Source organism: Pollicipes pollicipes, unplaced genomic scaffold (assembly GCF_011947565.3).
Source record: "Pollicipes pollicipes isolate AB1234 unplaced genomic scaffold, Ppol_2.1 Scaffold_7262;HRSCAF=8765_pilon_pilon_pilon, whole genome shotgun sequence".
Lineage (NCBI taxonomy): Eukaryota > Metazoa > Arthropoda > Thecostraca > Pollicipedomorpha > Pollicipedidae > Pollicipes > Pollicipes pollicipes.
In genome coordinates, this window is record NW_023597055.1 from 4,117,715 (window position 1) to 4,131,907 (window position 14,193).

Here is a 14,193-nt window from a genome sequence, read left to right on the forward strand (position 1 = left end):
CCCCGCCCATCTGACAATCCAGCCGCTATCCAGGAGCGCTGTTCGGTCAGCTCTTGCGTCACCAGCCGGACTGTGCGCGCCGCTGGTGTGCTCGGCGGGCAGGCGGCGGCTGCCGCCGGGCTGGAAGTGCCGCCGTACCGCAGAGCTGCGCCGGCCGCTCCCGCCCTCTCTCTCTGTCTCTCCTCCGGCCTCCCGGCGCTCGGCGGCGGCCGGGGCGGCTCGAGCCGCGGCGCGGCCGGCGCCACAGGCGAGCGAGGCTGGACACCGGACGGGCGGGAGCGGCCCGGACGACGCATACTGGTCCGCCGACTTCGCCCGGTCCGGTCCGACCTTGCCCTAGCTCGGCCGTCACTGGCTCGCCCTCGCCCGCGCCGAACAGGAGGAGGCTCCGACTGACCAGTTCTGGTCTTGACAGCGGCGCCCCTGGCCTTGCCTGCTGACCCAACCTGAGCTGGTCCGTCCTGATCCGACCCCGCTTCATCCGCCCTGGCCTGACCCGGCTCGCCCCTGCGGCCGCGACGGTCGCGCCCGGCCGGTCAGCCCTCGGGCCACGCCATCTGCAGCATGCGCGCCTGGTTGTGGTGGGAGACGCGGATGACGCACGGCCCCTGCTCCCACGGCTCGCCGTCCAGCTGCATCGGCACCTTGGAGCACAGCGTGACCTGGGCGACCCCCGCGGCACCGGTTAGTCACAGGTGCCGAGCTCGAGAGCGGTGCGCCGCGCCGACGGGCGCGTGCTGGCTAGCGCTCCGCCGGACGCTGATTGGCTGCTGCTCATCTCATCTGATCTCATTTAATGTCACGAAAGATCGTGTCGTATCAGATCTGGCAGTAGCGTTAGTGTATCTCTGCTGTCCAAAGGCAAGACTGGTGTAAGTACCATCAGGCAAATTGCTCAGGAGACGGATTTTCAAGTTTCGGCGCATCAAACATCCTTGTGCCCTTACAAAAGAAAATTTGGATACACTGTGGAAGCAACTATTTCCGAATATGTGCCTTTGTCACAAAATGCCGGCGTTCGAGCTAAATCAAATGCTATAAATACCTCTCTTTCTAAAAAAGTGGCACTAAGCATTTTCACCTTTGGACGGCAGCCATATCACGTGGGTCTATCGCACTTATATCACGTAAGCGGCAATCACCGCGTGAGACGCCCTCTGGGATGAAGACAAACACGACATGGACGGCTGGAACACAAATGCACGCAGCCAACCAGTCAAGGCGACAGGTCTTGCCCGGTTGTCCCTGTGCGGCACGCTCGTCTCGGGTCACGAGTCCCAGGTGTGGGGATCTCCCCCGACCTGACGCAGGCAGAGGCTGACCTCCCAGCCCATAGGCATGGCCACGCGCTCAATCGCCGCAGCTAGGAGCGGCGGACCTGCCGCAAGCCGCAGGGTGCGGGCTCGAGGCCTAGTTTCGGCAGGCAGCTGCATTATGAGAAACTTTAACGAACGAAAAAATGTTTAGCGAACGAAAGATGCTACATCTTTCGTTCGCGGGGCACGGACGTAGGCGTCCCTGAGGTATTAGTTTTCAAAGACAACTACACTCCATGAATGTGGCTAGCCTTTGATTTGATATCAAATGGTCCAAGACCCAAAATCATCACGGATAATGCCCCGTTTCTGGCCCTGCACCGCGCGATCTAAGCAGGGTGCAGGGTACATGCTTGCTTTCATCTCATGAGGCTCACCGCGGGCGGCGTTTCGGTTTTTCCCGCTACAGTTGACATAGCACACTGCGACGCCGATGGCTACAGCTGTTCAACAAGCCAACGTCACAAACCAAACCGCATCTCTGCTACTGACGCCAGAGCGGTGCTAGGCGAGCCCGCCCGCCCTGCCCCTGCCCCGGCGCCAGGAGCGGCCGTCCGGGGCCGCGCCGCTGCGCCGGTGCTGCCACCTACCTCGATGGTGCGGGCCTGCCCGAGCCGCAGCGGTTCGGACAGGCCCACCTGCATCTGGGCGATGTGAAACGACGAGTAGACGCAGAACACCTCCAGTAGGCCGTCGTCGGCCCGCTGGCAGCCGGCGGGCCCGGCGCCTGCGCCGCGGGGCAGATGGGGGTCACCACCAGAGGGGCACGGCGGCGGTCCGACCAATCACCGCACGGGCCGAGCACTACCGCGTTCGCACGAACGCGCCGCGGCAAGCGATGTCAGGCGTTCACATTATGGTGGTCTGGTGAACAACAGCACGCCGTTGTGTTATGGAGCCAACGCTGGTGACTCGCGCACACGGGCGGCGTGGCGTCCAGATGGCAGCACCGTCGGAGCCTGCCCAGGTCAGCCGATGCCTGGATGCGCGGGTTCGGCGCGAGACGAACGGAGACGACAGGACACCACGGCGCAATGGATCATCGAAGACCTCCGGAGACCCGACTACGCGTCTCTCGAAGTCCACAAAGCTTCGCCCCATCTCCGTAACTGAGCCACGCTTACCAGAACCAAGCCCCGCCGCTGCTGCGCTCCAAGACACCTGTGCGGACCCTGTGCCAGCCCAGTTCCCCACCATCAGCCCCGCCACCTCTCGACAGCACCCACCCTGTCCCAGCTCCCAGGGCCTGACGCCAGCGCCCCAGGTGGCGATGTTCTGCACCACCAGCGCCTCGATGTCGGGCAGCTCCACCAGCCGGCCGTCCATCTTCAGGGTCAGCTTGCGCTGCAGGTCCTTGCACTCGCGCTCCAGCACGTCCTTGGTGCCGTAGCAGAAGTAGATCAGCTGCGGGCGGCAGGTCAGGGCGGCTGTCACACCCGGGCCGTAGGGGTACGTTGAGACGGCCGGAAGGCGTCAGAAGAGAGTCCGGGCACCCTGTCACGCACAGGCGCTTCAAGGTGGCGTAATCGATTGAGAGTCTGCCGACGCGACTATCTCGCGGACCACGCAAAAACGTGAGCGCACGTGCACGAAACCGGAAAGATTCAAACCCTGGTTTTATCATGGTAGAGGAGAATACGCAAAGTAAGCACACAAACCCGAGAACGAAGTATCATAGACACCCGCAGAAGGCACAGTCAATGAGTGCTCAGCTGACTGAATGGTCACCTTTTGTTTGCATTATATTAGTGTCTGTGCTGTATTGTGTTGCCATTATATGGATGAACTCACCAAAAGGGTCCAGAGTCTGGACTTCGGACATACATGTCGTTCAATTCTACTTGAGCCACAAAACAGCCGGAGCAGGTAAATAATAAACCACCATTAATTAGAGAAACTTCACTACCGTTAACAAATCAACAGGCAGCCTATGACCTGTGAAGATCTCCCAGAGCTCCATAGCGACCCCACCTGAACAAACACGCGCCACATGACTCAGCCGAGGCTTCCGGAGCACACCCGGTCAGCAGGTCAGGAGCCGGACTGAAGGGGCGTGCCCAGGCCTGGCCACGCGTCAGCCCGCCTCTCTCGGCCCGGCAAGCACCTTGTTCACCAGCTGGCTGCTCCAGGTGTTAGCCCGCCCCCTCTCGGGCCAGCAGGTATTTTGTTCAATAGCTGGCTGCTCCAGGTGTCGGCCCCCTCCCCCCCCTCTCCAGCCGGCTGTTCCAGGTGTCAGCCTCCCCCTCTCGGGCCGGCACGCACCAGGCGTCATCCCGCCCCCCCCCCCCCCCCCCCCACCTCTAGTGCCGGCACGCACCTTGTTCACCAGCCGGCTGCTCCAGAGGTAGTGCGGCGACTCGCGCGTCTTGTGGAAGTTGAGCGTCACCAGCGCGTCCACGCCCAGGCTGACGTAGTTGGTCATGCGAACCGTGGAGCCGGGCAGGTGCACGTGCCGCAGGGGGTCCAGCTGCACCTGCGGCACGGCCAGGGCTCGGCGGTCAGCTGCTGCACCTCCGGCAGGGGAAGGGGCGGGGCGTTAGCCGGTACACCTCCGACGGGGAGGGGCAGGATCAGGTACATCCGCTTCACGGGGGTCACATGAGCCGGCAGCCAGTGTGCTCCACCGAGCAGTGCCGGCGTGCCAGGTCAGTAACGTACCTGGGAGCTGCGGAGTGTTAATTATAGCCGGACCTACGTGGGGGTTGCGGGTCCGTTACATTCTAGCAGGCGAGAGGGTTGACAAGAATGAATCTACCTGACGGCTGTTGAAGCTTCTCTATAGTTGATCTTTCATGTTTGGGATATTATACCCAATATTCGTATGCGTCAACGTATGTATTAGTGTATCCGCAAATATCAGAGTATTCCCAAAGTTAACCCCGCAAATATTCCGAAAAAACCCAAGCTAAAATCGACCTTAACCAGCTCATCGTATCAGCTGTTTTTGGTTCTACCAACCACAGATTAGGCAGAACCACAAAAGAAAACTTCGCGCAAATTTGACCTAGCCTCTAACATACTCGCACAACCTCAGACATAGTTGATACTGGCCACACCAGTACAATGACGTCAGTAAGTACAGTGGCTTAACTACTTTACCTCACGTTTTAGATGCAAGCGAAGGCCTCAACAATGGGGGGGGGGGGGGGGACTCAATGGAGCAAATCATATCCCACACTGATGCCTTCCTATCCAGCTATCCCTGAAAGCAGGTCAAACCGCGAGGGCACGCCAACCGGATCGGCACAGCACCAGCTCAGTCAGCCGCGCGGCCATCGCCGGAGCCCGCTTACCAGCCAGCGGTCGACGAGGATGACCCGGGCGTCGGCGAGCCGCCGCATGACACGCTGCGGGTCCACCTCGGTGTAGGCCTCGCCCGAGCCGAGCACGCGCGACAGGTCGTTGCCGGTCCCCAGCGGCAGGATACCGACGGCCGGCGGCGGCTGCGCGGCATCGCCAGCGTCAGCAGACAGCGCCACCAGCGGCGGCCAAAGCAAACACCGCCGCTGGTGGCGGCGCATAGATGGCGGCAGAGACACAGGCGGACATGTCGGCGCTCATTGGCTGGTGATCGGCGTGAAAATGTGCTTGATAACGGTTAACTCATGCTGGAGTACAACCACTGGCAGGCTGATGGCTGACGGAGACTTCATGGATGTCCGCAAGGCTTTACCGCAGTGTGATGCTGTGTTAGTCAGCCAATGTGTACAGTTAGTACACAATCACGATTCCCAAATACCTGATGGACATGAGACCATCCGACCACGCAATTAGCTTCACACCAAAGGGTTCAGGGCTTACATAAACGGAAATATGTTCAACGCGTTCAAGAAAGAAATATGTTCAACACAGAGCACCCTGCACCTGCCGTCCGTGCGAAACTGGTACAGCTTAACATAACCAAACTTCTTCAAATGCAACAATACATGGGGCTGAGCAGTGCAACTGGCAAACGCAACTTTACCCCGCTGCAAAACGACAACAGTGCCAGAGCAGTGCAGTGGACCTGCCTCGAGCTTGAGGTTGTCGATGGCGTTCAGCACCCAGTCGACCGTGCCATCACCTCCGGCCACGAGAACGCGACACCTCTCGGAGCCCACCAGGTGGCACCACTCCAGGCCGTCCTCCGGCCGCTGCTCCGCCAGGTCCACCACCTGTCGGCGACATCGACAACTGACAGTCCGGACGTGGCTCACTAGATGGCACTGTCCCCGACCGTCCTCCGCGGGCCGCTCCGCCGGGGACGCGATCTGGTGGAGACACCGGCAAAGTAGCTGGGGTCTTCATCAGTTCTGGTGGTGCCCCCCCCCCCCCCCCCCCCCCCCCCACTACCACCACAATGGCATGGTCTAATACCAACGCACAAGTCAACTACTGGGTAAAGACACTGTGAACTTATTTTGTTACGTGACCCACTGCAGCTATCAACATTGGAACATATGGCAAAGCTGAGATCCTTCATTCGATATGGTATGAACGCAAATAGACGCAATTATTGGTTAATACTGAAATATCATTCAAAAACTGGGAGCCATAATATGCGTAGGGAGAACGGAAGATGACAGAAAATCAACACCGTCACATACAACGACGGCACGAGGGAGATACGACAATACGAGCTAATCCCACAGAACCCGTCATGTTCTGATCCACATTTCACCCAAACTGCAATCGCCGAGTCTATACCACAACAGCGACGCCGACTTCGGCGCCAAGCGCAGGCCTGGTCGGCCCCGTGGATTCAGTTTCGGCTGGGGTGGAGCGACGGGGCGTGACCGGGCTGGGGTGGAGCGACGGAGCGTGACCGGGCTGGGGTGGAGCGACGGAGCGTGACCGGGCTGGGGCCGAGAGACGGAGCGTGACCGGGCTGGGGTCGAGCGACGGAGCGTGACCGGGCTGGGGTCGAGCGCCGGAGTGTGACCGGGCTGGGGTCGAGCGCCGTGGCGTGACCGGGCTGGGGTGGAGCGCCGGAGCGTGACCGGGCTGGGGTCGAGCGCCGGAGTGTGACCGGGCTGGGGTCGAGCGCCGTGGCGTGACCGGGCTGGGGTCGAGCGACGGGCGTGACCGGGCTGGGGCCGAGAGACGGAGCGTGACCGGGCTGGGTTCGAGCGCCGGAGTGTGACCGGGCTGGGTTCGAGCGACGGAGCGTGACCAGGCTGGGTTCGAGCGACAGAGCGTGACCGGGCTGGGGTCGAGCGCCGTGGCGTGACCGGGCTGGGGTGGAGCGCCGGAGCGTGACCGGGCTGGGGTCGAGCGCCGGAGTGTGACCGGGCTGGGGTCGAGCGCCGTGGCGTGACCGGGCTGGGGTCGAGCGACGGGCGTGACCGGGCTGGGGCCGAGAGACGGAGCGTGACCGGGCTGGGTTCGAGCGCCGGAGTGTGACCGGGCTGGGTTCGAGCGACGGAGCGTGACCGGGCTGGGTTCGAGCGACAGAGCGTGACCGGGCTGGGGTGGAGCGACGGAGCGTGACAGGGCTGGGGTGGAGCGACGGAGTGTGACCGGGCTGGGGTGGAGCGACGGAGCGTGACCGGGCTGGGGTGGAGCGACGGAGCGTGACCGGGCTGGGGTGGAGCGACGGAGCGTGACCGGGCTGGGGTCGAGCGCCGTGGCGTGACCGGGCTGGGGTCGAGCGACGGAGCGTGACCTGGCTGGGGTGGAGCGACGGAGCGTGACCCGGCTGGGATCGAGCGACGGGCGTGACTGGGCTGGGTTCGAGCGACGGGGCGTGACTGGGCGCCGCCCGGTGCCGGCGGCGGGGCAGGCGGCGCGCTGACCTGCGCCGCCTGCCCCGGGCCTGCCTGCAGGCGGCGCGCTGACCTGCGCCGGGTTGAGATATCTCCGGAACGCCGAGAGCACCTGCTCGCCGTCATTGTTCCCCGACTTCCGATTGCCTGCGGACAGGCCGTTCCACCGGCGTCAGAAGCAGACGGGGTCCCAGCCGGGCACGCTGGCTGGGTACAGTCACATCAGAGGCAGACGGGGTCCCAGTCGGCCACGCTGGTTGGGTACATTCACATCAGAGGCAGACGGGGTCCCAGCTGGGCACACTGGCTAGGTACAGTCACGTCAGAGGCAGACGGGGTCCTAGCCAAGCACGCTGGCTGGGAAAAGTGACGTCAGAGGCAGACCGGGTCCCAGCCAAGCACGCCGGCTGGGTGCAGTCGCGTCCCTGTGCACGAGGTCTGCGACCGGACCTTTGACCCACGCCAAACAAACAGGAGCGAGGCGGCCGCCGACAGCGAGTGGCCGCGACGCACGTGATCAGAATCCCGACTGTTCTGCCGATGTTCGCGCACACGCCCGCGGATCTACGCGGACAGAGCGACAATACAACTAGGAGGTACAACGGCAATATAACTAGGAGGATCATTGGTTATATCCGGTTGGTTTGAGAGCAGAACACACTACCCAACTACGCCTACATTCTGTTAATTCTACGTGTGACGTCCGCTAAGATCGTAGATATCATCGTACTGTCCCGGCATACTGACTGCCGGGCTGCTGTCCAGTGGGCTTATATTGACCGTAGACATAACGACGATAATTATCCCACCTCCAGTCCGCCCCATCTGAGTATCCGTCCGTGACGTCACACGACCGTCGGTCGGCAGCGCGGCGCGAAGGCGTCCCCGCCCCCCGCGCGTGCGCGCCTCTGACGCCGCCTCACTCACCGATCACCACCAGCGGCGTCCAGTCCCTGTTGGCGGCCGCGCCGGGCTCCGCGACCTGGGAGATGGCCAGGCGGCGAGGCACGGTGCGGGTGGCGCGCACTTTGACGCAGTGCGGCGGCACCACGAACTCGGCGAACTCGCCCAGGTCACACACCTGCCGCGCGCAGGTGAACGTGAGAGAGGACGGGTCACGCGGGCGCGCAACATAGCCGGACGGAGAGGGGACCGGCGTCACGTGCCCTGTTTCAGGTACTACCCTTAAGGTCAGACATCTCTGATACCTGGTCGGACGGTTCCTTCGAAACACGTCCCAACAGCAGTCCTCACCATCATGACCCCCAGTGGTAGTCCTCAGGTCAGACATGCCCCTTCCCAGCGGCAGTCCCCACCTTGGACATGTGCTCCTAGCGGCGATGCTCACCATCGACGTGCTCCCCGTAGTAGTCCTCATCTCGCCTACGTTCTCCACAGCAGTCCTCACCTCGGACATATTCCCCGCAGCAGTCCTCATCTCGTTCACCTTCCCCGCAGCAGTCCTCACCTCACCCACGTTCCCCACAGCAGTCCTCACCTCGCCCACGTTCCCCGCCGCAGTCCTCACCTCGGACATGTTCCTCCTGCACTCGTCGTGCACGGTGCGCTGGCACCAGCAGCAGCGCAGGCCGACCAGCGCCGGCGAGTCGCCCACGCCCGCCTCGCACACCTCGCAGGCCGAGTCGAACGGCAGGTTCCCTGCGGCCGGCCGCGCACGCGCAGGTCAAGCGTCGCTGCCCGCGCGCAGTCCTCTCCCCATCCCCCCGCACTTCAGTCCCCAAACGGCGCGTCTTCCCAGACTGACGCACGGTTCGGCCCGTCCGCGCGGGACGGCCGCGGGCTGGCGGCCGTCCAACGCGGACGAGCCGGAGCACGCACCGGACACGGTCACTGCCACGGGAGCCGGCCCTCGTCACTGGCACCCATGCCACTGGAGTCGGCCCTCGTCACTGACACCCATGCCACTGGAGTCGGTCCTCGTCACTGGCACCCATGCCACTGGAGTCGGTCCTCGTCACTGGCACCCATGCCAGTGGAGCCGGTCCTCGTCACTAGCACCCATGCCACAGGAGTCGGCCCTCGTCACTGACACCCATGCCACTGGAGTCGGTCTTAGTCACTAGCACCCATGCCACTGGAGTCGGTCCTCGTCACTGGCACCCATGCCACTGGAGTCGGTCCTCGTCACTGGCACCCATGCCAGTGGAGCCGGTCCTCGTCACTAGCACCCATGCCACTGGAGTCGGTCCTCGCCACTGGCACCCATGCCACTGGAGTCGGTCCTCGTCACTGGCGCCCATGCCACTGGAGTCGGTCCTCGTTACTGGCGCCCATGCCACTGGAGCCGGTCCTCGTCACTGGCACCCATGCCACTGGAGTCGGTCCTCGCCACTGGCACCCATACCACTGGAGTCGGTCCTCGTCACTGGCGCCCATGCCACTGGAGTCGGTCCTCGTTACTGGCGCCCATGCCACTGGAGCCGGTCCTCGTCACTGGCACCCATGCCACTGGGGTCGGTCCTCGTCACTAGCACCCATGCCAGTGAAGCCGGCCCTCGTCACTAGCACCCATGCCACTGGAGCCGGTCCTCGTCACTGGCACCCATGCCACTGGAGTCGGTCCTCGTCACTGGCACCCATGCCACTGGAGCCGGTCCTCGCCACTGGCACCCATGCCACTGGAGTCGGTCCTCGTCACTGGCACCCATGCCACGACACCAACCACTCAATGCCACTTATGTTACAATGTCACTTATTTGATCATTGCGGAGCTCGAAGCACGTGCGTGGCAGAGCTGTTAGTTCGCAGCATGCTGCGAAAAAGCTCGATGTCCTTTGCTCAGGCATATTACTTTCGTTTTGAGACCGTTCTGAAATGAGGATGATATACCTAGCAAAATCACACGCATTCCGGCCGAAGCAGCGGTTCCGTGGCTACCTATATCCTCCATCACCGTGTAACAATACTCGCAGAACCCCGTTGGTGCCGAAACAACTCTCACTGGACCCAACCCAAACTTCGCTCGGGCACTCCCCAATCGTGCCCGTGCTTCATCCATGACGGGGAACGCGGCAGGGCATGCGCGGCAGCGGGCACATCCATTTGCATGGAGTCCGGCATGGTCCGCTCCAACCTCCTTGTCACACAGGTAGGCGACAAGGACTTAAGTTTGATTAACATGATTAAAGTTTAGATTTTAGCATTATTTCAATTTAAGGATATCTCAACTGCGGAGGTCATTCCACGCCAGCCGATTCCTTCCCACACGCTCTACCGTGGAGCGATCCTGATCTTCCCTACACGCCCTCCCTCCCTCTCTCCACCGGGCGATGCGCTCGGTGGCGCGTCACCGGCCGACTCACCCTGCACCCAGTGGTGTTTGTGGGAAGTCTCGCGTGACGTCACCGCCTTGCAGGTCAGCTGCTTGTTGGCCGAGCGCACGCACGGATGGCAGGCGCACACGCCGCATGCGTCGCAGAAGGCGCCCTGTGACGTCATCAGCAGCGACTCGCAGATGTTGCAGTAGCTCGGCTGGCGGACGGAGGGGGAGGGGTGTGAGGGCGCGGGCGGCGAGCGGAAGAGTCTAAGTGGGCTCCTGTTTGTGACAGCTTGTGAGGCGTCGGGCATATGGTCCTCCCCTGAGATAGCCACTGCATCTTCCTCTGGACTAGCCAATGAGCTCTTCCATGACCTAACCACTGCGCTCCCCCCATGGGCTAACCACTGAACTCTCCCATGAGCTAACCACTGAGCTCTCCCATGAGCTCCTCGCGGGGCCAATTACCGAACTCATGATCAGCCTCGGCTCTTCGCCCAGCATCACGGCACAGCAGGACGCCCCAACGACCACGCCGACTCGGGATGACTGAGCGCCTGAGTCCATGCCCCAGTGTCCCACCTGAGAGAACATGCCGGTGTGGGACCAGCGGTGGCCGCGCCGGGTGTCGCGGGTCAGCACGCGCGGCGTCCGCTTCAGCATGCGGCGCACCAGGAAGCCGACCAGCAGCGCCACCAACACCGAGGCGGCCGCGTCGCGAACTGACACCTCTGCCTCCATGGCCAGGGGCAGGCTGGCGCGGCCCGGTCACGTGGCGGAGTGGCGCCGCAGTAGGAGGGCGTGCTGACCGACGCTGGCGCGGTTGGACCAGGCTGCTCTGGAGGGTTCCTGTTAGTAGCCACACTTAAACTGGTATCGAGGAAAGGGGGGGGGGAGAGTTACCTCTCTTCATCCTTGCATAAATCTGGCATCACCCTACAGGATTGCACAGAATGGCAAGAAGGAGGGAACACATTGTCCCCATACCTCCAAAAAACTTTTAAGCAATAAAGTACAACTACTCATTGCTGATGGCCAGTGCCACAAATGCCAGCCCACTTTGGACATGTGCCATGTGCCTACTGAACAGCAGCATGTGTCAGCAACTGTTTACATCACTAAATCATGCCATCTGATGTGCAGTACCATTGACAGATGATACAAATCAGATGTATGCAACACTATCAGGCTGTGAACCAAACCATAAAAGTCAGGTAATTTTATCTGACAGGCAATCTGATCCAAATTGTCCTGGATAAAGCTTGCATGCTGAGTCCAAGTAAAGATCAGGCTGCCCAGCATGTGATTATAATAGCATACCCAATGCCTCATCTGGAGTCAGTATCATAATTTACAGGAAGTGTTGAAAAATTGATTCTAATTAGATTTTATTGAATCTGGAAAAATGTACTCTTGACTCCTTTCATAAAATGTAATACTTCTGTTAGTGTGGCCTGGTACATGGACCTAACTCTTCCATTTTAAAACAAAGTTTTTCATCCAAGTTTACTCTTGCCATGCCACCATAACACCATGTATAGATAACACATAATAATAGATGACTATACAAACCCTTTATTTTTCAATATCATATTCATCAGCCCAAACAAAAATATAACCTTGCCTGCCAGATGTCTGCCTGGATTCCAAGGGTGGGTCCAAGGTCCTATAGGATTTCATGCTTATGGTACCTTTTGGTAAGATTCTAAGATCCTTTTGGAAGTCCAGGCATATATCTGCTGCTCACAGGATGACACATCTTACTTGCTCTTAGCTCATTGCTCCCAAAATATACAGTTTCCTTAGTTTCTAACCATTAAATAAGCAACAGGACTTCAAAAAAATCAGCAATGAGAAATATGTTACAAAATATTCTTTTCCCAGGAGCTCTACTAATTTTCCATGAAATGGACAGTCCTAAGAAAAAGGTAATCACCAATCTGGTAAAAATTGAGGAGGTATCAAAAGCTACCAAGCCTGATCATCCTTTCCCATTAAATGTATGGGTAAGATCAATCATTGGCCATTATCATTAACATAAGTTGTACCAACATAAATCCAGCAAATCTTACAATGTTTTCCATTTAGACTTTCATAAAAATGCATAGCAAATACAATGAAGGGAAATCTAAATCTAGTGTGACAGTCAAGTTATCCTTGCAACCATAGTCCCTGCTGAGATCCCTCCAAGCCAAATTTGAGCTGTCTGCCATAATTACTGTGGCACATTTGTGACCGAATCATCGGCAAACTATTATTCACCTAGCTGCTCTGAGTGGCTAAAGAACTAGTCATTTTATCATTCCTGTGCCTGTTCATTTAGTCCAGAGATTGCTCTTTACTGGTAAAATTTGCCATGTTTTCACTTTAATCTGGTCCCTGCAAAATGTAGACATGAGGTACCAGTGATTAAATTGTGGCAACATCTTAGTCCAAAGATGTTAAGCTGTCAGCTGACTGCTCAGACCATGTGGCAATCACACCAGTCAATGGTCAATGCACATATGAGCCCCAGGCTGCCTAAAATACATATTATGCTAAACATGCCCAGTATAGCAGCAACATCACTACACAAAATTCAGCTCATGTACACCAGAACTGTTGCACTAAGGAGGCAACTTCAGGCAAAAATTTTTGCACAAAAATAATTGTAAAATATAACAGAATTTAGCCCGGCCTGAGGTTGACACATGCAAATGTGAGTTGTGGACCGATGTCGCGTGGGCGCCGTGGACAGAGTTTTTGCAGACCGGTATGAGCTTCTCTGGCGTCTCATTAACAATAATTAACCAGCATGGGATCTGACCGGCACGTAACCGGCACGAGCAGAGACTTCGAAAAAAAAACATACCACCCAAATTAGCCACAACGTACCTCACCGCATTTATGTGCACCCCGGACACTTTTTGCACCGCTGACAATGGTCACAGTCCGAAGAGCAGCGTCATATCCTAACTGTCGCTGATACGTCGGATTCGTATACCAACTTGGGGATACCTTTATATCACTGCGCGTTCTGCAGCCGGCTTGATACTCGCAAACCAGCCATCTGATTTTCTTAAAAACTGCATCATTTTAACCGCAGTATATAACTACACTATCTGTTATGATTATGATGACTTCTGATGGCTGTGTTAATTTTAACAAGTCACGGGAGACTTGAGTCAGAGTCAGAGGCCAACCACGCGCGAACAATGCAGTTACCTCAGATTTCAGAAGCTACGAACAAAGTTGCTAGCCCAACGAAAACGACCGCATATATCACTAAGTTAGTCATTCAAAGTCGTCAAAAATTGACACGAAGCACACGGTTTAATCAATCTTTCTGAAACTGATGCTCTCAGGTCCCAATTTATACTTGCAAAAGAGCAATCATACAGGGACACCGGACCGGATAGGTGGGGAGGGGGTATTGGGAACAGCTCTGCCCCGTCCTTCAACTTAGAGGGCCTGAGGAGGGCCCATTCTGGTATGCGGATCCAGAGGAGGGGGGGGGGGGGAGTACCGCCCCTCCCTCCCACACACACACAATGACCACTATGGGTGGACAATGTAAATCGGTCACTGGTCGAAGCCACCCATTGTGTTCCTCTCTGACAAGGCACGTGTTCGTGCGAAAGAGTTCATTAGTATTCCGGAGGACAATCGACTTGAGATGTTGAAAGGTTGAAAGGGAAGAGCCTCTATCAGCCAAAGAGTTGCAAGGCAAATGTAAGAGAGGGGTTGGAAGGGCAGCGTCGCACACTCCGAAGTCGTCGTCGTCGTCGTCGTCGTAAACGCTGATGCGGCTCGCGTCTAGCCGCGCCGTCCGGGCCTGAACGTGGACTGCTCGACAGGGACCGTGCGTCTCCGCCCG

General features: G+C 58.7%; 1 protein-coding gene across 1 annotated transcript; it reads right to left on the reverse strand.

The window, feature by feature from the left end:
- Positions 1 to 434: 434 nt before the first annotated feature.
- Positions 435 to 13,246, reverse strand: LOC119113655 (diacylglycerol kinase epsilon). The gene is made up of 12 exons (XM_037237938.1): positions 13,212 to 13,246; positions 10,920 to 11,175; positions 10,384 to 10,552; positions 8,589 to 8,719; positions 7,988 to 8,141; positions 7,134 to 7,207; positions 5,327 to 5,470; positions 4,610 to 4,759; positions 3,634 to 3,789; positions 2,543 to 2,720; positions 1,907 to 2,043; positions 435 to 662 (listed from the first exon to the last, which is right to left on the reverse strand). Exons 2-12 carry the CDS (start codon positions 11,076 to 11,078, stop codon positions 537 to 539), a joined length of 1,578 nt encoding a protein of 525 aa, XP_037093833.1. The 5' UTR covers positions 11,079 to 11,175; positions 13,212 to 13,246; the 3' UTR covers positions 435 to 536.
- Between the last annotated feature and the right edge of the window lie 947 nt (positions 13,247 to 14,193).